Genomic DNA, 22,919 nt, shown 5'->3' with positions numbered 1-22,919 from the left:
ACCTCACATGTTTTACTTCATTTTAGTAGTAAATTTTGGATGATAAGTTTTGCGTTTATTTAACAAAAAAATAAAAACATAAATTTTTTGAGAAATTTGCCATTTTCGAATTTCAAAATCACCGTTTCAGGCAGATAGATTCACCATCTAAATAAATTGCTGAATAACATTTTTCATACGTCTACTTTACATTTTCATAATTTTTGAAATGTCTGCATAATTTATTTTGATGTTACGCGGCTTACAAATCGAATAGCGATTTTCCGTATTTTCAGAATTTACTATGTTGGCAATAAATACTGTTTTGAATAAAATGTTACATTTTTAACATCAAAACCACCTATATAATGAACCCATTTTCAAATCTGCACCACTGCAACTATCAGTAACAGCTTTTAGGAAGATTGTTAACCCCTTGAGATCTTCATAGTAATAGAATCAAAATGGAGGTGAAATTTGTTGTTAATTTTATACATTCATTTAGCCCTAAAATTTACACATTTTCAAAAGATAAAAACAGAAAAAACCATCTTACAATTTGTACAGAGACCCCCCACATGTGGCCGTGACTTGTTTTATGGGCGCACAGCGAGGCACAGAAGGGAAGGAGCGCCCTGCAGCTGCCAGGATTTTAGTTTCCTCATTGGCCCTTTTTGGAGGCTTTAAAATGTTCGCTTTGTCATTATTGGGGCCATGTGACGGTATTTTTTTTTGCGGGAGGAGATGCTTTTTCCAGTGTTACCATTTTGGGGTTGGTATCTCCTATTGTTGAAAATTTAGGAACTTTATTTTGAGGGCAGGAGTAGAAAAGCATCAATTCTGTACTGAATTTTTTACTTTTTTTTCTGTATTCACCGTATAGCCTAATAATCATGTTATCTTTATTCTGTGGGTCGATACGATTACAGGGATACCAGACTTTAATATTTTTTCTTACGTTTTACTAAATTTGTCAAATAAAACCCTAATGTGGGAAAAATCTATAATTTTTGCATTGCCGTCTTCCAAGTGGAATAATATTTTTTATTTTTTGGCTATGGAGCTGGTTGATGGCTTGTTTTTTGCGGGGCATTTTGTACTTTGCAACAGTATTATTCTGGAGTACATATGTTTTTTTGATCACTTTTTATTGCATATTTTGTGGGATTGAATAGGTAAAAATCATAATTTTTGGGTGTTTTTAACAGTTTTTTTAGCTGCATTCATCGCGCGGGTTCAATAATTAATTACTTTTATTCTACGGCTTGTTACGGATGCAGTGATACTGTATATGTAGGGTTTGTGTTATGATTTAGAATTTATGGGCATTTTTATTGATTTATTACTTTATTTTTTATTGAATAACATTTTTTTTACTGTTTCCACCATAGGACATGAACAAGCAATCATTTAATTGCTTGTTCATAATAATACTCTGCAATACTGATGTATTGCAGGGTATTAGCAGTGTCAGGCTTAGAGGTTGTGGATCCTCTGAACCACTGCGGACAATGACACAAGCCACTACCTGGGACCGGAGTCTACGTGGCACCCGGTTTTCACCAGAGCCCGCCGCAAAGCGGTGTGAGGTGTGGCAACACCAGGTCATTCCACAGGCGTGACTTGTCCGCAGTGGCAGCCAAGGTCAAGGTACAGAAACGGCAGGCAATCTCATAGTCGGGGACAGGCAGGAGGTCAGGACAGGCAGCACAGGATCGGAGTCAGAGTCGTAGGAACAGATCAGGGCAGGCGGTAAAGGAGTGAAGTCAGAAACGGAACCAGGGTCACAGAGACAGCGCAAGGCATCAAACAGCTTTCTCCAAAGCTCAAGACACAAAAATCCGGCAGGGTGTAATGGGAGAGGCAGGTTTAAATAGCCAGCGCTAATTAATGGTGTGCTGGCCCTTTGAATTTTCTGAGGCTGGCATGTGCACATGGAGCGAGGCTGGGGACAGGTATGTGGCGCTGGCGCTGTGCCTGCGGGGGGCAAGGGGCACTGGACCACCCTTGACAGTACCCCCCCCCCTGCGGGCTCCCCTCTTCTTGGGCTGGAGAAATCTCTGCAGGAAATAACGGTCTAGGATATTGTCCTCCGGCTCCCATGACCTCTCTTCCGGCCCGAACCCCTTCCAGTCGACCAAGAAGATCCGCTTCTCCCTTACCGTCTTCATGTCAAGGATGTCCTTTACCTCATAGGTGTCAGAAGCGGTTTAGGATGACAGACTTGAGCAGGGAGACATGGAAGGAGTTGGGGATGCGCATGGTGGGAGGAAGGTGCAACTTGTAGAATACCAGATTGATACGAGTCAGGACCTCGAAAGGACCCAAGAATCGAGGACCAAGCTTGAACATGGGTATCTTCACCCGGATGTACCTGGAGCATAACCAGTCTCCTGGGGACAAGGACATTTGCATCTCTTGTTGGCCTGGATTTTGGTGCGGGCAGATGCCCGAAGTAAGGATTGACGAGTCCGTTCCTAGACGGAACTGAGGACCAGTTCTTCCACAGCAGGAACATCCGAGGGAACTGAGAGAGGAAATGGTGGGCGTGGAATTCTTCCATAGACAACGAAGAATGGGGCTGCACCAGCAGATTCCAAGTCCAGAGAGTTGGAGGAGAACTATGCCCATGGCAATAAAATGGAACAGTCGTCCTGACCGGCAGGTAGCAGCCCAGAGACTGGTTAACCCTCTCCACTTGTCCATTGGACTGAGGGTGGTAAGCTGAAGAGAAATCCAACTTTACCTGCAGTTGGCTGAAGAAAGAACCCCAGAAGTGGGAAACAAACTCAACTCCACAATCAGAGACTATGTGCAGCGGAAGACCATATAGCTGGAAGATATGCTGGAAGAAGAGGCTGGCAAGACGTGGAGCAGACGGTAGACCTGGAAGAGGGACAAAAGGAGACATCTTCGAAAACCGGACTGTCACCACCCAGATGACGGTATTGCCCGGAAGCAAGAGACCAGCCGGCTTTAGACGAGAAGGCTTATTACGGGCACAGGAGGTGCAGGAGCCCACAAAGTCCCGAACATCTTTGACCAAGTCAGGCCACCAGTAGTGGTGGGAAATGAGGGCCATGGAGTGCTGCACCCCTGGGTACCCAGCCAGGCGTAAAGAATGTCCCCGTAACAAAATCCTCTTCCGCAGAGCACTTCTGCATCTGAAGATCCACTGGAGTGGCAGCAACCAACTGTTCCGGAGAGATGATATGCTGAGGAACTGGCTCTTCGCCAACGACATCTGAGGCACGGGAAAGGGCATCCGCCTTGATATTCTTCTCTGCAGATCGGAAGTGGATCATCAGGTTAAAGCAGGAGAAGAATAGTGACCAACGGGCTTGCCTGAGGTAAAGATGTTGAGCTGTCTGGAGGTATGAGAGGTTCTTATGATCTGTGTAAACACAGAGTGGATGGCGAGCTCCCTCCAAAAGATATCGCCATACTTCCAGGGCAGGTTTGATAGCTAAAAGTTCTCTATCTCCAATACAGTTCTTCTCTGCAGGAGAAAAAATTTTGGAAAAGAAGCCGCACGTGAGCGGCGGCATAGCAGCGGAGCACAGCCCCTCCACCTCCAGGATAAAAAGCTTCTCCGTATCGGGTCTAGAGGGAACTGGAGCCATGGCAAAGGCGGACCTTAAGTTTGCAAAGGCTTTTTCAGCCACTGAGGGACAAAGGCGTGGAATTCATGGTGAGCGCCACAATAGGAGCGACCAGAGTCGAAAAATGTTGGACAAACTGCCGGTAGTAGCTCGCGAAGCCCAGGAGCCTCTGAATGGCTCGAAGACCTTCTGGACGCGGCCACTGCAGAACTGCAGATAGTTTAGCAGGATCCATCTGGAGATCTTTGTCGGAGATGATGTAGCCAAGAAAAGGTAGACTCCGTGGGTGAAACAGACATTTCTCGAACTTGGCGTAGAGATGATTAGCCCGTAGGCGGCCATGTACTTGCCGTACGTGAGACTGGTGTGTCTCGAGGTCTGGAGAGAACACCAAGATGTCATCTAGGTAGACCATGACACACGTATACAACAGATCTCTGAAGATGACATTGACGAACTCCTGGAAGACAGCTGCAGCATTACACAGTCCAAATGGCATCACAAGGTACTCGAAATGTCCATCTTGGGTGTTAAATGCAGTCTTCCATTCGTCTCCCTTGTGGATCCGGCTGAGATTGTAGGCCCCATGAAGGTCCAGCTTAGAGAAAATCTTGGAACCACGTAGGCGGTCTAACAGCTCAGTGATCAACGGCAGAGGGTAGCGTTTTTTAACCGTGATCTTGTTCTGGCACTAATAACTTTTTCATACTTCAGTGCACGGAGCTGTGGGTGGTGTCATTTTTTGCAACTTTTATTGACGTTTTTAATGCTATTATTTGGAGGACTGTAGGCCCTTTTGATCACTTATTATAGAATTTTTGATATTTTGCAAAATGGCAAAAAAGTGGCATTTTCAACTTCAGGCGTCAACTTCCGCTAATATATTTTGATAGATCAGATATTTTGGCACGTGATGATACCAAACTTGTTTATGATTCTTTCTGTTTAACCCTTCCCGCCGCAACCTTTTTTCGTTTTTTGCGTTTTCACATTTCACTCCCCACATTCAAAAATCTGTAACTTTTTAATTTTTCCATGTACAGAGCTGTGTGTTTATATACCGTATTTTTCGGACTATAGGGCGCACAAAAAATCCTTTGATTTTCTCAGAAATCAAAGGTGCGCCTTATAGTCCAATGCGCCTTATATATGAACCTAGACGTTTTAGCAGGCATTTATTGATGGTGCGCCTTATACTCCAGTGCGCCTTATAGTCCGAAAAATACTGTAGGTTTTATAATGTTTTCATACATTTAAAAAAAATTAAAACCTCCTGTACAAAATTTTTTGGGGGGGATTATGCCATCTTCTGGTGTAATAACTTTTTTATACTATGGTGTACGGAGCTGTGGGTGGTGCCACTTTTTGCTGATTTTGATGATGTTTACAATGTTATCATTGTTTTTAGGACTGTATAACCTTCTGATCACTTTTCATAGAATTTTTAATTTTTTTTAAAAATGGGAAAAAAGTGCCATTTTCGACTTTGGGCGCGATTTTCAGTTACAGGGTTAAACGCAGTGAAAAACTGTTATCATATTTTGATAGATCGGGCATTTTCGGACGCGGAGATAACTAATGTGTTTATGATTTTTACTGTTTATTTATGTCACTTCTAGGGAAAGGGGGGTTATTTGAAGTTTTAGATTTTTTTATTATAATTTTTTTTGTTAACTTTTTTTTTATTTTTACTATTTTTCAGACTCCCTAGGGTACTTTAACCCTAGGTTGTCTGATCGATCCTATCATATACTGCCATACTACAAGATTTTACTACGCATATAACGTCAAGTTAGTTAACAGGTTAACTGCCGCGATCGGTGCCAGCATTATACAGCCGTCACCCGCTGTGTGGGCTCTCTCCATACACCCTTCGCAGCACGAGGACGGAAAAATATGCAAAGTTTTCCAGGATAAGGATAACCACGCCTCTTTTAGCTGCCTTGTGAACAGCTCCCTTGACATCAGGCATGACCCACAAGAGGTCTTATACAGGCGGTCCCCTACTTAAGGACACCCGACTTACAGACAACCCATAGTTACAGACGGACCCCTCTGCCCACTGTGACCTCTGGTGAAGCTCTCTGGATGTTTTACTATAGTCCCAGACTGCAATGATCAGCTGTAAGATGTCTGTAATGAAGCTTTATTGATAATTATTGGTCCAATTACACCAAAAATTTTGAAACTCCAATTGTCACTGGGGCAAAAGAAAAAAAATTGTCTAGAACTTTCATTATAAAATATACAGTTTCGACTTACATACAAATTCAACTTAAGAACAAACCTCCAGACCCTATCTTGTATGTAACCCGGGGACTGCCTGTAACTTGATGCGGGATAAAAACCACTTAAGGCCTATTGTAGGTCATGCCTGATGTCAAGGGAGCTGCCTTACAAGGAGCTAAAAGAGGCGTGGTTCTCCTTATCCCACCCTGGAAAATGTTGCATATTTTCCCAGAATCCCCCTAGTGGAGCATCCATGGCTATAAGACTCCACACCTCTACATGGTGGCCTTAATTGGCATCTCCGTAAGGAGAACTCTTTCTTCCCGACCCCAAAACATTTTCCACATTCACTACCTTCAAACGGCAACTCCCGTGTGAGTTCTCTGATGTCTAACAAGAGCTGATTTCAGGGTAAAACATTTCCCACATTCAGTGCATGAAAATGGCTTCTCTCCTGTGTGACGTTTCTGATGTGTAACAAGATGTGATTTCTGAATAAAACCTTTTCCACATTCAGTGCATGAATATGGCCTTTCCCCTGTGTGATATTTTTGATGTTTTGCTAAATCTGATTTCATAATAAATTCTTTCCCACATTCAGTGCATGAAAATGGCTTCTCCCTTATGTGAAATTTCTGATGGTGAGCAAGATTTGATTTCAGGGTAAAACATTTCCCACATTCAGTGCATGAAAATGGCTTCTCTCCTGTGTGACTTCTCTGATGGAGTAAAAGTTGTGATTTGCAAGGGAAACATTTTCCACATTCAGTGCATGAATATGGCTTCTCTCCTGTGTGATTTCTCTGATGTTGTACTAAACTTGATTTCATGGTAAAACATTTTCCACATTCAGTACATGAAAATGGCTTCTCCCCTGTGTGACTTCTCTGATGTGTAACAAGAACTGATTTCCAAATAAAACATTTCCCACATTCAGTGCATAAAAATGGCTTCTCCCCTGTGTGATTTCTCTGATGGTGAACAAGATGTGCTTTCTGAGAGAAACATTTTCCACATTCAGTGCATGAATATGGCTTCTCCGCTGTGTGAATTATTTGATGTTGTACTAAATTTGATTTCAGGGTAAAACATTTCCCACATTCGGTACATAAAAATGGCTTTTCCCCTGTGTGAATTCTCTGATGGTGAACAAGATGTGATTTCCGAATAAAACCTTTTCCACATTCAGTGCATGAATATGGCCTTTCCCCTGTGTGAAGTTTTTGATGTTTTACTAAATCTGATTTCATAATAAATGCTTTCCCACATTCAGTACATGAAAATGGCTTCTCCCTTATGTGAAATTTCTGATGGCGAGCAAGATTTGATTTCAGGGTAAAACATTTCCCACATTCAGTGCATAAAAATGGCTTCTCCCCTGTGTGAATTCTTTGATGTTCTACTAAACTACTTTTCGCAGGAAAACATTTCCCACATTCAGTACAAAAAAATAGCTTCTCCCCTGTGTGACTTCTCTGATGGCGTAAAAGATGAGATCTCCGAAAATAACATTTTCCACATTCAGTGCATGAATTTGGCTTCTCTCCTGTGTGACTTCTCTGACGTCCATGGGAACCTCTTGTACTTTCATCTCCTGGAAAATATAACGAAGAAATTAATATCTGAGGTTTCTTTTTTTCCCAATTTCGAGCAGTGAAGCAACGGATCAGTAACATACAGGGGCACGTTTACTTACCCGGCCTGATCCCCGAGGTGCATTGTCCGATGAGGATTCATAGTTGCCGCGATTCACCAAGATCGTGCGCCCGATATCCTGCATGTGTCGCTTCCCCGCTCAGGTCCGCCGGAGTTCACCTTCTTTTTCCCGGTGTATGTAAGTGCTTAGAACGAATTCGATGCAATTTTATATTGGAGAATTGAGTGACTCCTTGTTTTCTCTTTGTGGTACGAATCAGTCGGGTTGACCAACGGCCACGCCCCGATTTGTGTTGCATGAAAATCCGATTGCATTCGCCAAGTTAAATGTTAAATGCGCCGCTAAACTGAAAAAAAAAATCGGGAAACACGCCGAAAATACAGTCCGCGGACCCTTAGTAAATTAGCCCCACAGTCTCCTATGGACAGATGACTATTGATGAATATAAACTATGGAAATGTAAACCATTGACATATAATTTGATTAAAATTCAACTACCAAAGAAATAATCAAATCCTTAGAATTAAGATTCTTCTACTTCTAAGACATAAGAAGGGGCATCAAACCCATTTTCACCAGGGCCACACTAGCCTTGTGGTTGCCCTAAAATGAACGAATTCAATATTATTATGGTATAAATGTATCTACACAAGTGTTTTGTAATGACCTCTATACAGAATTGCCATTACAATCAGCCATTGGAGGGAAACCACAAAGCTGAATATATTGTTAAAGGAAGCCTACCACCACGGATGTACCTATTAAGGTAGATCCGGTGGTAGGTGCCTCTAACATATGTAAGGGTAGCCCTTTTTAGGGCTAATCCTTTAGTCCCCTTTATCTTTTTTTAAACTTTAATTGGCATAATATGCTAATTTACCAAAGAGGCTACTGGGGTGTGGAGTAGCCGGTGCTGAGGCTACACGGCGCAGTTACTCCACACCCCAGTAGCCTCTTTGATCCTCCTACCCAGATATCTTCAGCACACAGCTACGAGCGCAGCAGCTCCAGCTTCGGTGCCAAGACCGTGCAGCCTAGAAGATCAAGGAACCCAGACCAAAAGGAGGACAAGTGTAAGCAGGACCACAGCATATGGGCCATATCAGTAGGAGCTTCCCCACATTTTGGGCAGGTATCATCAGGTCGGATTCCAATATCATGCAAGAATTTGGGCGTACGATAAACTCGATGTAGGATAGATATTTGGGAAAGCCTGCCAGACTCGCTGATGGACATGGTCGGGATCGCCTCCAATATGCCATCCCATTGCTCGTCTGTGATGGCCCCTGCGTCTCTCTCCCATTTCTGCTCAACCCTTCGGGGGTAGCTGTCCAAAATTATGTACATTTGAAATGAATGGCACATGAACGATGGACAACTTTTTCCCTTTCCTCAAAGAATCGTTGTTTCACAAACATTCGTTTCCTAGCTGCGAACTCCAGCAAATGTGCATTTAGCGCTTACTGAGCCTGTTGAAATCTGACATTCGTCAGCGTAGAGGAATTGTCAATAAAGTCAGTCTCTGCCCTGCGCATTACCAAATGCATAGCATGCATGCAAAGCACAAGACTTGAACTTAGTTACGCTCACATACTTCAGCAGCCATCTATTATCAGCAGGGATCTGCAAACTAAGAAGCAATCTCTGCATATTAATGGAAGTTGATTTCCAGGAAATAAAACCTGTCTGGTCTGAATAAATAATAGAGGAAATGGCACACACCAACCATTTGACCAGAGCCTTCACAAGTATCTTAACATCGGTGGATAATAGAGAAATAGGCCTATATGACTGGCATCTCTGGTGCTTCTCCTCCTTAGGCAATACCACAATTATGGCTTTATGCATTGCATTGGCCCAAAAACTTGGGTAATAGGGTTGGGTTAGTAAAGAGAGTTGACATATCATGCAATTAGCGAGTGTGACAGGCCGGCCTAAAGAGATGGCTTTTAAGTGCACATTTGAAACTTTGGAGGTTGGGTTTTAATCTGATATTCCACGGAAGGCCATTCCAGTTAATTGGTGCAGCTCGGGAGAAGTCCTGGAGACATGTGTGAGAAGTTAGAGATGAATCTAATATCAGTGGCAGATTGAAGAGCACGGGTTGGGATGAGAGAAGAGAGGTAGAAAGCTGTGACATTATTTAAAACTGTATTCGGAAGAAGACAAACAACTAGTGCAGTGACTGGCACAAACTAGAGGTATCTGTGTAACGTTTGGTATGAAAGACACACCTAGCTGAGACATTAAGTATGGACTGGAGAGGAGAGAGTTTAGTGAGTTGAAAACAGATCAATAGGATGTTACAGTAGTCTAGTCGAGAGTGAATCAGAGAAACAATAAGCATTTTAGAGCTTTCAATTGTAAGAAATGGGCGGATTCTCGAGATGTGGAAAGAAATTGAATATGCGGTGCAAAGGAGAGGTTGGAGTCTAGCACAACCTCAGAAATATATAGCAGGGGATCATCAGCATAAAGATGATACTGGAAACCAAATCGGATGATGGTTTGTCAAGATGAGCTAGTACAGAGCCCTGAGGAACCCTGACGGTGAACTAAAGATGAGAAGAGGGAAACCTAGAAAAGAATACACTGAATGTGCAGCCAGAGAGCTGGGAAGAAAGCCAAGAGAGTGCAGTGTCCTTAAGGCCAATGGAGCGAAGCCCCTGAGGAGGAGCTGGTGGTCCACAGCATGAAACGCTGCCGAGAGATCCAGAAGAGTGAGGGGAGAAAAGTAGCCTTTGGATTTAGCAGTGAGAAGATCATTGGTGACTTTTGAAAGAGCAGTTTCAGTAGAATTCATAGTACGAAGATTTTAGTGAGGTGAGAAGTGACTGCAGGAGGGAGGGATTGTACAAGATGTGAGAGGATGGGGTCACTGATGCAGGTAGTTGGGCGAACAAAGAAAAGGAGCAGGGTGAGGTACCGAAGAGAAGGGGAAAAATGGAGTTAGTGGATTGGGAAATTATTTCCATGGTAAACAAAAAAAAGAACATGTGAGTCAGACAAGTGCAAAGTGTGCCGTACAACAATGGGGTCCAATAAAGTGTGGCACAGGCTCTTATAACCACAAACAAATTTGAAACACAAAACAGCACAAAGCACCCAACCACGCACTTGCACCATATTCCCACCACAGGACCGCCTTTAATGGTGTGCCCATATTAGGGCGAGAGAGACTCGTATGTGTCAAAGAGAGTGTGTCTAGGATGGAAATTGGGGAACCACAATAAAAGGGAGAGACAAGCCTTTTGTCCCAGATGGCATGGAACCTCCTTATCCTTCTTCCTATGAGTAAATAACCCCTTTTGAGTGGGAGGGTGTTATTCACTACTTTGATCCAGTCATGGAGAGAGGGGAGGTGTGTAGCCATCACCCGGAGACTGTGTGTTTATAGCATGGCAGAGTTGAAGATATAACAGGTGGAAAACATTTGGCAAGTGATATGAATCTTTTAATTGCTGGAATGAGCGGAGGACCCCATCTGTACAGACATCTCCCATATAGAACACCCTCTAGCCCTCAATTAAGCCCCATAAGGGGAGTGTACTTGTCAAACTCAGTAGTGTAGAGGGGGAGCAAACTCTCACCCACAAGAAAAGTTGGCGCAGCATGGGGGAAGCCCTTCTGGTCCATGGTGTGTGGTTTTTCAAGGTGAAACATCTAGGGGAAGTGGGGCAACAAGGATGCCAATTAATAAAATAGCTTGAAATTGGGAAGTCCCTCCCAGGAGCGAAACAGCAAGCTGGTGGCTACCCTCGACCTCCCTCCTCCCTAAACAGAGATTTGCAACTATAGAGCTTCTGAAAGAATTGGAACAGTATATACAGTGGGGATCGAAGCAGGACATACAGGATTTAAGGTAGGAGAACCATTGTGACTAAGTTAACACAGGTAGGAAGGGATAGGAAAAGTTTCGGCCATGCCCTGTGCACTGACGCAGTAGGCCATTACTGGCCAGTAGGGGAAATACATTCAGCCAGTAGTAGTCCACGATAGAGCATGTAACCCGTACGCTTAGATATGTTATCACCAACGTCACACAAGGAGGTTGAGCAGTAGCTTCCCCCGTGAGGACTAAGTGGTCAAAAAGGAGTAAATGCGACTAAGTCCAATTAACCATTAGGCCTGAGGGGGTGCCAAACTTCGTAATTACCTCCAGCACTGCGCTCCGAGATGGCCCCGATTCTTTTAAATAAAGCAAGGCGTCATCAGCCTATAGGCTATTCGTCTCCACTTCCCCACCCATTGTCAACCCTCTCACACCAGACTAGCCCCAAAGATTCATGGCTAACGGCTCTACAGCAATAGCATACAGGAGGGGGGATAGGGTGCAGCCCTGGCGTGCAAAAGTTGCCCAGAGGGGATTCCTTTTATCAGAACAGGACAACGGGGGAGTGATACAACAGTCACACCCAGGCCACAAACTTCCCAGGAAAGCCAAAGCATTCGAAAACTAGCCAAGGGTAAGGCAACTCCACCAAGTCAATGTCCTTGGCCATGTCTAGCGAGACCAAGACCCTCGTCCCAGCATTGTCATGGACTGCCTGGATATTCAGAAACAGTTTGTGCAGGTTACAAGCGGTAGATTTACCTGGCATGAACAAAAGTCTTAAAGGCATCCCCCAGTGGTCCAGAACACAATCATCTGGGCCGTAGGAAATTAACAAAGAAGACCACTGTTTGGAGAAGTATGCAGGAGGGCGGAGGAAAGTAAGCCAAAATGGGTTGAGCCTCCAGGGGGAGCGGGGATAATTTGTCACCCAACGCGGCGTTACACACAATGGGGCATGGTCTGATATGGAATGGGAGATAACAGACCTCACTAATGAAGGGAAGGGTCAGATAATTAGCACATATCCATGCGGAACATGGAACTATAAGAAACAGAGAAGCAGGAGAAGGCTCAGAGTATCAGGGCATCTTCCAGCCCCAGGCTCTTAGCAAGAGCGTGGAACACAGCTGGAGAGGACGGGGCCTCTGATCACCCACCTATTTCCTTTCCAATGACCTGTCCCAGATCGTATTAAAGTCACCCACCCACATCATAGGGACTCCTGTGTATAGTAACATAAAGTCAAGAATAGGTGGAGGAGGTCGCACCTGATAGGATAGGGGGCATAGACACTGGCCAATATTAGAGGGCTCAAAAAAAAAAAAACCAAAAAAAAAAAACAAACATATCGTCAGAATGGTAGACACCACCAGGCCACACTTCTGCGCACAAAAATGAATTCTCCCCTCGCATTAGAGGAGAAAACAGTAATAGCCCAGGCAGTCCAAGCATTATTGAACCAGGGTAGCCGATCCCCCTCCAGGTGCATGTAGGCACATGATTTTGAAAATATTTTTTCTAAAATACCGAAGGCCAGGGAGCGTTTCACCCCATCATTCATCCCTCTGACACACCAAGAGACAATCGTTAGGTCCCTATTTGCCATATCATATTGGTTACGAAAGGGTATAGCGGGCAGTTGGGCCACTGAGCAGGGTTCAGCAGAGCATCAGTGGTCTTAGGTGCAAAACATAGGTGCGGTAGGTACAAAAAACAAAATACTACAGGAATAAAACAACCCAAACACCCTTTGCAGCATAAATCCTAAACTGAAGTAGCATGAAGGGGACAAAACTTACAACCAATATCGAACCAAATATGCAAATAAGATTCACTGAGAAAGCTCCAGAGGGGTAGGGGATTTCTTCCCCCACACAGTGAACAAGAAAAGGATACAAGCTCCCATGCCGAGCCATTAGATGACAACTACACCAACCAGTTTAGTCTCTTTGAGGGGAACGGCCATTATTATCCAGATACACTGAGACCTCTTCCAGGGTATTGAAGATCCCCATCCACAATGCAGATTCTAGCAGGGTAGAGCATGGCGTATTTCAAGTTGGACTCCCGTTGGCGTTGTTTTGACGTGCATGTGCTGTGTCCACTTTTTCTGCACCTCAATAGAGAAGTCCAAGAACACTATGTTGTTGTCCACTCTTAAGCTACCCGGGTCTCTGGACAAGTGGAGAATGGCATCTCGGTCCCTATAGTTGAGGAGTTTAGCAATGAACGTGAGTGGTTGAATGCCGGGTGGAGGAGGCTTAGGGATAATGCGGTGTGCCCGTTCTACCACATTGGAGGAGGAGAAGAAGAAGAAGCTATTACGCCTGTAGGTAGATATCAGCAGGTTTTACAGAAAGGTAACAGGATCTCAACCCTCCAGACACTCAGGTGGGCCCAAAAAACAGACATTACATCTCTGCAGGCGATTTTCCTGCTCTTCCATATCCTGATATAGCCTTTCCAGTTGAGCAGTCGCCTACTGCAAGGTATTCGCCAGTGGGATTTGGTGGTCTCCCAGGTCCCCCACTCGCCGTTCAACATTGGTAACTTGCTCCATGGTACCTTGGGCATCTTGCTTAATCAGAGCAATGTCCACCTTAACCTTGTCAAATCTTGCGGTAAGGGCTGCTTGGCACTGCTCAGTTGCAAGAAGGACTTTTAGTGTTTCTAAATTAGGTGCCCAGGGGGGTTTAGGCAACCTAAACGCCTGGTCAAGGGAGGAGGCGGCTTGGATATATAAGTTGGGAAAGGAGTTTTGAGGTTGTTGCTTCCATGCAGAATTCTCAGCGAATGGCGAATGTTTACATTTTGATGTACGTTGCAATTTCTGATGCACCTCAACTAATGATCCTTGTTCTATGATGCTGTTCTGTTTCATTTATGTGTCAATGAAGTGATTATAAAAGCTTCTCTACTTGACGGCCAGGCATGGTTAAGAACCAGGGAGTAAAATAGCAGTCCAACAAGATATCAACATGTATGGGGGTCCCCTCTGGAGCAGTCCACACAATTTAGCAATACAGCATCAACGTGACAGAAAACAAAACGATGCAAAGCAGGAAGGAGAGTAGGGCCCGGCCCAGAGCTGCAGTTACACAACAGGTATTGAGGGGTAGCTGCGGATGTGTAATACAGTATAGCGGGTCGGCACTCACCGGGTCACGTTGCAGTCTGTCACAGTTTCTGGGGATCAACTGTGTGTAGCGGGGTTGACAGCAGCATGGGGCCCCTCAGAGAAGGCCAGGAGTCCAGGGGGTATCTGCTCTTCCAGCCCCGTTATGTAGGGCATACAGTGGGCCTCAGTAAGCAGACCTACAGAGGTGGGGGTTAGGAAATGGGCTAGTCACCTTACCAGGCTTTTTGGGGAGGCCTCCAGGTGCTGGCCCGATTGCTGGTGATCTCGTCTCCTGGCTGGTTTCGGGTGGAGGGGAGCGGATTGCACTCTGGCCTAGGAGAGTAGCTTGCCGGCAGGGGGCTGTAAATCGGGGCCTTGGCTGCCATGCCTGACCAGGCGTTGGTGGAATCTAAGGCCATCAGATGGTAGGATGGGGTCCGTCTGGCTGGGAGCCAATCTGGATGCTCCTATTGAAAGGCCCGAGTCAGTCTGGCAGCTTTGGGGAGTCTGGAGAAAGCTCCGATCTTGGGTGGAGTGTAGTACTCGGTTACACGAGGGTCTCTCCATTATTATTGATATCTGCTCTAGGGTCTCCAGTATCTGCTCTGATTGCAGTATTTGGTCGGAGGGTTGGCATTTATTGTTTATTCTGTGGTACTCATCATTTCTAGGTGGCATTTTGTGATGTACTGTGGTTGTGGTGCATTTCGGGTGCTGGTTACTAATGCAACCTCTTAAAGCTGAGCAGTATATGGCCCTCTGCAGTATATGGCCCTCTGACCAATAAAGGTTTCTGACTGCTAGACTAAATCCATAGATCAGAAATAAAACAGATATGTAAAAGCCATTTAAAATTTTTCACAAATTCTCTAGTCGGTAGATTTTATCATGACTTTGGCCATTCATTTAAATATCTATTTTTAACAAATATAAGAAATGTTGGTGGTGTTCTCTGTATCCAATAACATTCCTCCAAACCTTATCAAAACACAACATGTAGATATCGAATGATCTGACTGGAGGAGGAAACCGGAGACAGATGAGCCGGTGTCTATGTCATCTCCATCTCCTCCCCTGGATGTGACCTCTCCCTGCAATGTATAAGGGAAGAATAACCCACAAGATACATGAAAGGCTCTTACCCTCCTCTGTCACTGATGAGGGGATTTCCTCTCCGCTCCTCCTTCCACCACAACTTTCCTGGAAAGATCCAACATGAAGGACCTGAGAAAACAAGGAAATGTCTCCAGAGATTCTCTTATATCCAAGTGATGGACAGAAGCCTCCAGAATCAGGAACTAAGGGGGAATAATCTCCTGATCCCAGCGATCTGAGGTCACATTACGCCTATATAAGCCTCATGCGTATTAAAACTTCAGGGGCAATGCGGATGGTCACATCGGTGACACGTGTGTAGGAGGTCAGGCTGGGCTATGTATAGAAATACACACAGGCGGCTTCTAATGTATATGAAGTGCAGAAAAACCAGATTTTTAGCAACTAAATATTCCTGCGTTACCTCCGTGTTGCTGTGTTCCTGTGTCCCGTGTGCCTATCCTCACGTTCCCATTTGTCTGGACCACCCTTTGCTGACCCCGGCTTTGGACTTTACCTTGCATCTCTGCCGCCTGCCCTGACCTTCTGCCTGGACCTGACCACAAGACTGTCTCCTGTTAAGGTACCTCGACTGCCACAACGGGCTAGTCGCACCTGTGGAACGACCTGGTAGTACCCTGCCGCAGCAAGCCCATCCCGCTTTGCAGCGGGCTCTAGTGAAGCCCAGGTGCTACTTAGACTCCGGTTCCAGGTGTCGGCTAGTACCACCTCCCGCAGTGGTCCAGAGGATCCACTGTTCCTGAAACCTGGCACTCAGAGATACTAAGAGGAGGATTTATGTACTGGCAGAACCTCTGCCCTAGACCCTCCACCCACTGCTGCTGGTAAGTAGCTTCATTACATCCATCTATAGAGTATTTACAGGAACCTCAGCTCCACCTACCTGATGATCCAGTGGGACATTCTCCTCCGGTTCCTCTTTGATATCTCGAGAATCTCCAGGACTGGGACATCTCTCTGGTTCCTCTTTAATATCTCGGGAATCTTCAGGACTGGGACATCTCTCTGGTTCCTCTTTAATATCTCGGGAATCTTCAGGACTGGGACATCTCTCTGGTTCCTCTTTAATATCTCGGGAATCTTCAGGACTGGGACATCTCTCTGGTTCCTCTTTAATATCTCGGGAATCTTCAGGACTGGGACATCTCTCTGGTTCCTCTTTAATATCTCGGGAATCTTCAGGACTGGGACATCTCTCTGGTTCCTGTGTAATATCTCGGGAATCTCCAGGACTGGGACATCTCTCTGGTTCCTGTGTAATATCTCGGGAATCTCCAGGACTGGGACATCTCTCCGGTGGATTTCTCTGACTGGATCCATCTATAGGAAATATACACAGTGACTGATACATTGTCTATATGTGATGATGAGATGATGGAGGAGGTGACCTCACACCTGCTCTGTCCTCTATAATCAGGAAGGTCTCCTCTTACCTGGTGATGTGAGGGGCTGGTGGTCCTCCATCATGATGTCCTTGTACTGGTCCTTGTGTCCTTCTATATACTCCCACTCCTCCATGGAGAAATAGACAGTGACGTCCTGACACCTTATAGGAACCTGACACCCACAATGACACAGTCATCACCCAGACCCCTCCCTTGTGTTATTGTACAATGTCCCAGCATTCCCGGCAGCGCTCACCTCTCCGCTCAGCAGCTCAGTGATCCTGGAGGTAAGTTCTAGGATCTTCTGCTCATGTATCAGTGAATGAGGTGGAGGCTCGGTGATGGGGCTCTGGGTCCATCCTCCTGACACACGGGGGGTCACACACTCACCAGACGACTTCTTCACTACTGTGTAATCCTGTGTATGGGGAGACACTGATCACTACATAGATCCTAAGAATCCTTCACCTCTCCAGTCATTTCCCGCTGTTATTCCTAGAGATAAGAGCCGTGTCCTGGGAGACTCTCACCTCTCCGGTTATCAAGGAGATCATCTCCAGGGTGAGCTCCAGGATCCTGGCCGCCATCTGCTCTCTGTCCTTCTCCCGGATCCCTGGTGGATCAGTGATGGAAAGGATCATCTTTAGGAGAAACCTCTGGGAGTCCTGGATCTATAGAACCTGAGGAAACATGACAAGAACTAAGAGCAAACTCTATATGAAGCAATTGTGTCCATGACATGTGTGATGTGACAGATGGGGATTCTCCAGGATGGCTCCGAGTAGACAATGGACTGAAGGGATGAGTGATGGTGATGGACTGTGCAACTTCTCACTAATAGCAGATACTGGACGGGACATGGAGAAGAAACATTATAAGTAATTGATAGAATGGGGCGTGGCCTGCCTGTGGAGGAGCTGAGGTATGTGGGAGCTCAGCTCTTGCTCCTTCCCCAAGTTAAGCCATGTTATAACCCAGATTTCAGCACCAGAGAATAAATAAAAATAGGTCCAAAGGAGAAGTCCCCAGTATGGACCCCAGCTCCAGAGATATTGGGAGCTTCTTCTCCGGACCGCAGAGTTCCCCTGCACCGGCATCCCACATAAACGAGCCGACCCGGGAACCAAACCCCAGCACTCCCACCCTCTTACTGATTCGACCCAAGACTCAGGCAGTGGAGATGGGACGTGCGGGCGAAGCAGGGAGACACTGCAGACGTCAGAGTTATTTGTGGCTGCGTTTGTGGAGCCAGAGACACCAACAGGGACACCGCAGGTCTCCAAAATGGTCGCCAGCAGCTGCGCTCCAACAAATGGCAAACAGGCCCGCACAGCGTCTACTATGAAGGTACGGCAACCCCTGATTGCCCACGAGCAATGTCCCTATCGCCCCAAGGGCTCACAGGGCCGACGGACAGTCCTCTGCACCCAACTGCAGGACATGTACGTCACAGTGCGAGAAACCAAGATGCCCGCAGAGGACACAGCACCTGGAGGTGAACAGCCACGATCATTCTTGAAGGCTATTCCTACAAAGGAAGACATGGAGTACTATATCTCAAGATTCGAACAATCATATAGTATGGAGATAGCAGGGGTTAGAGAAGAAGTCCAACAATTGTCAAACAGAATAACGGCCTCAGAAGTGGCGCACAATACCCTGCAAGAACGAATAGACACACAGGCGTCCGCAATTGAAGCTCACACCTATCAACTACAGTGCCTAGCAGATCAGCTAGATAATGGGAGAAAATAGGGGGCGCCAGAACAATATCCGAGTAAAAGGCCTGCCAGAAATAGTTGAGCCAGCAAAACTTCATCACACGCTCCCTTGCGTCTTCAACTTGGTACTTGGTGTCCCGGAGGACTCCCTTGTTTTTTATGGGGTTTTTTTTTGAGTATTTATTTTTGCAGTTTTTGAAATTTTAACAATTACAATAAACAAAACCAAAGAACAAGATTGTCTGTTATATACTTTCTTCCCCACAATGCAGGATTATTAAATAACATCCATGGTAACAATCAGGGTCTTACTGCGTTCCAAAATTAACTGAGGGATATTGCACAATAGATGATAGCAAATAATGTAGCCAGACGTCTTGTTACGACATAAATAACTATTGACACATAGACGATCAGTCGTACACACACACACACAAACACATACCAGCACACTCATTCTCCTTCATTATGGAAAGAAGTAGCTACCACATGTGGTTATAAGGCTGTATGGGGAGTCACGCACCATCTGGACCAGATGCGATCAAACTTCTGGGGACACTTCCTGTTGGCATACAGGGACCGGTAGTGGGGAATGACACTGTTAATAAGTTGTATCCAGCTTTTTAATGGAGGGGGCTCCTGGTCCTTCCAAGCCATCATCACCACTTTCCGGGCATAATATAAGACAAACCTAAAGAAAATTTTGTCATAGTGGCCATTCACAACTTCATTTATGATGCCGAGGAGACACACAGAGGGAGACATTAAGTGTGGGAAATCAAAATGTAGATTTAGGAATTCCAGCACTTCGGACCAGAAAACATGGACCCTAGGGCAGGACCAGACACAATGCAGGAAGGATCCGACTTCAACCTGACAGCGAAAGCAAAGATCATTAGGCATTGCTCCCATGCGGAATAGTCTAGCAGGGTTGAAATATACTTGATGGAGGAATTTAGACTGGATTAGGAAGTCCCTCGCACTCACTACAGATGTGAAGTAGGACAGTTCGACCTCCGTCCAGTCATCATCCGAAAGGTCAGGGATATCCTGTCTCCAACATTTATGGGCTCTATCAAATGGTCTGGATTTTAGTCCTTGTATAAGAGCATAGCACTGAGTGAGTGGCTTAGGGAGGTCCGGGGTACTCATCAGAGTCTCTAGTTTGGAAAATTTCACTGTCAGGCTAAAGGAGACGAATTGGGCTTTAAATGCGTGTCGCAGTTGCGTGTAATGGAAGCTAGCCGTATCGGGTACAGTATGTCTCTCGCTTATTTCGTCAAAGCTAAGCAATTCTGCATCCGGGGATAAGAGCTGACAGACAAATTTTACCCCAGCCGCCCCCCACATTGTCCAGCCTGGGAGGGAGAGCCATGGATTTAGCCACAATGGAGTCCTAGGAGAGAGAGGGGGAGAGCTACTCGCTTCTACCAGGGGTTGTGCCCTACGCCAGCACACTGCTACTGTAGGTAGGGGGAGTGGGGTATCAGATGGGGATTTGTATCTGTACAGCAGATTTGTAAGGGCCTCGTAGGAACCTACCAGGGCTCCAGCAAGTGCAGTAGCCGCATTACCCATGTCTTTATCTATCCACCACTGGGCATATACTAGCTGGGAAGCCAGGTAATAAAAATACAGATCAGGGGCATCCAGTCCACCCCTAGACTTGGGAGATTGAAGCGCGGGGCACCACCCTGCCAGTAGAAGTACCTGAGAATGCAGTCTATGCGTTTAAACAGGCTCTTGGGGAGTAATATAGGACAAGCGTGGAAAAGGTATAGAAATTTTGGGAGAAAAATCATTTTGAATATGTTAATACGCCCATACAGGGGAGAGTGGACCAGGCTTTTAGGCGCGATTCCGTTGCAGCTATCAGAGGTGTTATGTTTAACTCCGTATATGCCTTAACCTTGCGTAACATCTGGACTCCTAGATATTTAAAAGTGGACACCACCTGGACCGGGACGGGGAGGGAGTGTACCCCTTCCTCTGATAAGGGAAAAAGGGCCGATTTATCCCAGTTAACCCGGAGACCCGAGAACCCCCATAGCATTCTATCAGGGACAGAAGGGATTCCACAGAGGGGACGACATCCCCAAGGTATACTAGTGTATCATCAGCATATAGGGATACCTTTTCAATAATGGTACCTCTAGTAATGCCTTTAATGCCATCAGAGTGACGGATCGCCACAGCGAGGGGTTCAACGGCAAGTGCGAAGAGGAGGGGAGATAGTGGGTAACCCTGTCTAGTGCCCCTGGCCATAGGGAGAGTGGGTGAGATGTTAAGTTTGGTCCTTACCCTAGCCTTAGGGTTGTTATACAGTAGTTTAACTAATGCTGTAAAGCGAGGGCCAATACCCAGTCTGGGCAAGAGGTTCCACAAATAGGGCCATTCCACAGAATCAAATGCCTTGCAATTATCTAAGAATAATATAAACCCAGGATCTGATGACCTCTCCGCCTCTGCTATGTTTAAGTGTAGTCTTTGTATGTTTATGTCAGTTCCCCTCCCAGGCATAAAGCCTGTTTGGTCCGGGTGAAACAAGGATATTACTTTGTTAAGCCTTGTTGGCAGAGTCGGGAAGTAGCGGGTCCTTACCAGGCTTGGGAAGAACTACAATAAGGGCCTCTCGCATGGAGTCAGGGAGAGAGCCACTTTCCAGCGCAGCGGAGTACAGGCTAAGGAGATGGGGGACCAGAGTCTCACAGTTATCCCTATACCACTCACATCCCAGCCCCTTAAGTCCAGGTGTCTTATCGGGGGGTAACGATTGGATGGCCAGTTCCACCTCCTCCGCCGAGAGCAGGGCATCAAGCTCCGAAGACTGCGACGGTGTGAAGACTGTCAAGGAATCTGGAAATCTTGACGGAAGAGGCGGACAATCTGGAGCTATAGAGAGAAGAGTAGAATTCATGAAAAACAATGTATATGGCCCGGGGTTCTGTGATCAAGTCTCCGTTACCGTCAAGGATAGAGGGAACGGATGCACAAGGACATTGAGCCCGCGAGAGATACGCAAGCAGCTTCCCATTTTTATCTCCAAATTCAAAGATGGACGCTTCCCTGGCTAGCAGGCGCTTGCTGGTGCACTCCTTCACTACAGCTAGATGGTTCCTCTACACCTGAGCCCAAGTCCTTTTGCTCCCCGGAGTAGGCTTCTCTAGATATTCCTTTTCTGCAGTGACTAGTGCATCAGTCAGTCTTTCCGCTTGCTCCCCGCACCGAGGACTTGTACAAGTCCCAGACTAGGAGAGGATCAGGATGAGTTGAGTGTACGTCACAGAACTCGCTGTGCGCTGTCCTAACAGGACTCTGGACCGGTGGGGATAGGAGCCAGGTCGGGTACAGGCGCCATAAGCGGGAGTCTCTGGGGGGACCTACAAGGAAGCTGATGAACAAGGCGGAGTGGTCTGATGCACTGCGCGGGCAATAGGGTCAACGTGCGGGAGACAAAGGCCAAATCAATCCGAGAGAAGCTCTTATGCACTGAGGAATAGAATGAGTATTCTCTCTCGAGGGTGCTTACTATGCCAAGCATCGGCGAGGTCTAGAGAAGTGAGCCACTCATTCAGACGGACCGAGCCTGTGTCTAAGCCGTTTGTGCGATCCAAGGAGCGATTAGGGATTGCATTAAAGTCTCCGATGCAAAAGACCGGACTGAGAGGCATAGCAGCCAGTTTACGGGAAATAAGGTACAGCACAGCTGGATCAATGGGAGGGGGGACATAGATAGACGCTAATGCCCACAGGGCACAATGTATGACCACATACCGGCTATACTTGTATGACTTCTATGGGAAGCGCTTTAAATATGAGTATGGATACTCCCCTAGCGTAGTAAGAGGAATGATATCCTCTAGCCACCCATGCCCGCTTCAGAGACAGGACTTTCTGACCCGTAAGGCGTGTCTCTTGGATACATACAATATGAGGGGGAGGGGGGAGGAGAGAGAAGTGCCATATGTGGCACACAGGCCTAGTTGACCAAAAGAGATAGCACATCAGACACGAGGTACAATTTGCAAGGCGCGGCCCCAATGTAAACCAATATTAGAAAACCAGAAATACAGTGATTTGGAACCCCTTTACGTCTATTCAGGACTAAGACCATGTATTGTCACAGCACATCAAATAAAGGATATCGGTCAAGTCATTCAGGAGGTGCGGGCCTTCCAGCAGGTGTCCGAGGAGCGGAGGCGGGCACGAACTTCGGTGAACTGTGCACGCTGTTTCCTGACTGATGCAGAGAAATCAGGGTAGGATGACACTCTGCT

At 46.1% G+C, this 22,919-nt stretch overlaps 2 protein-coding genes across 2 annotated transcripts in view; one reads left to right on the top strand and one right to left on the bottom strand.

The window, feature by feature from the left end:
- Window positions 1-22,919, top strand: part of LOC140119845 (uncharacterized) — a 403,197-nt gene that overhangs the window by 301,015 nt on the left and 79,263 nt on the right. The gene's annotated exons all lie outside the window — the stretch shown is intronic.
- The window catches only part of LOC140116888 (uncharacterized), an 80,784-nt gene continuing 57,898 nt past the window's right edge, over window positions 34-22,919 (bottom strand). The window contains 7 exon segments of the mRNA XM_072133321.1: window positions 34-6,175; window positions 6,177-7,404; window positions 15,563-15,644; window positions 16,420-16,856; window positions 16,970-17,093; window positions 18,073-18,260; window positions 21,373-21,498. Of these exon segments, the coding sequence (XP_071989422.1) occupies window positions 6,007-6,175; window positions 6,177-7,404; window positions 15,563-15,644; window positions 16,420-16,856; window positions 16,970-17,093; window positions 18,073-18,260; window positions 21,373-21,498 (2,354 nt within the window). The 3' untranslated portion in view covers window positions 34-6,006.

This window comes from Engystomops pustulosus, chromosome 2 (assembly GCF_040894005.1).
Source record: "Engystomops pustulosus chromosome 2, aEngPut4.maternal, whole genome shotgun sequence".
Taxonomy (NCBI): domain Eukaryota; kingdom Metazoa; phylum Chordata; class Amphibia; order Anura; family Leptodactylidae; genus Engystomops; species Engystomops pustulosus.
The sequence above is the reverse complement of the archived record's forward strand: the minus strand, read 5'-3'. Positions and strand labels throughout refer to the sequence as shown.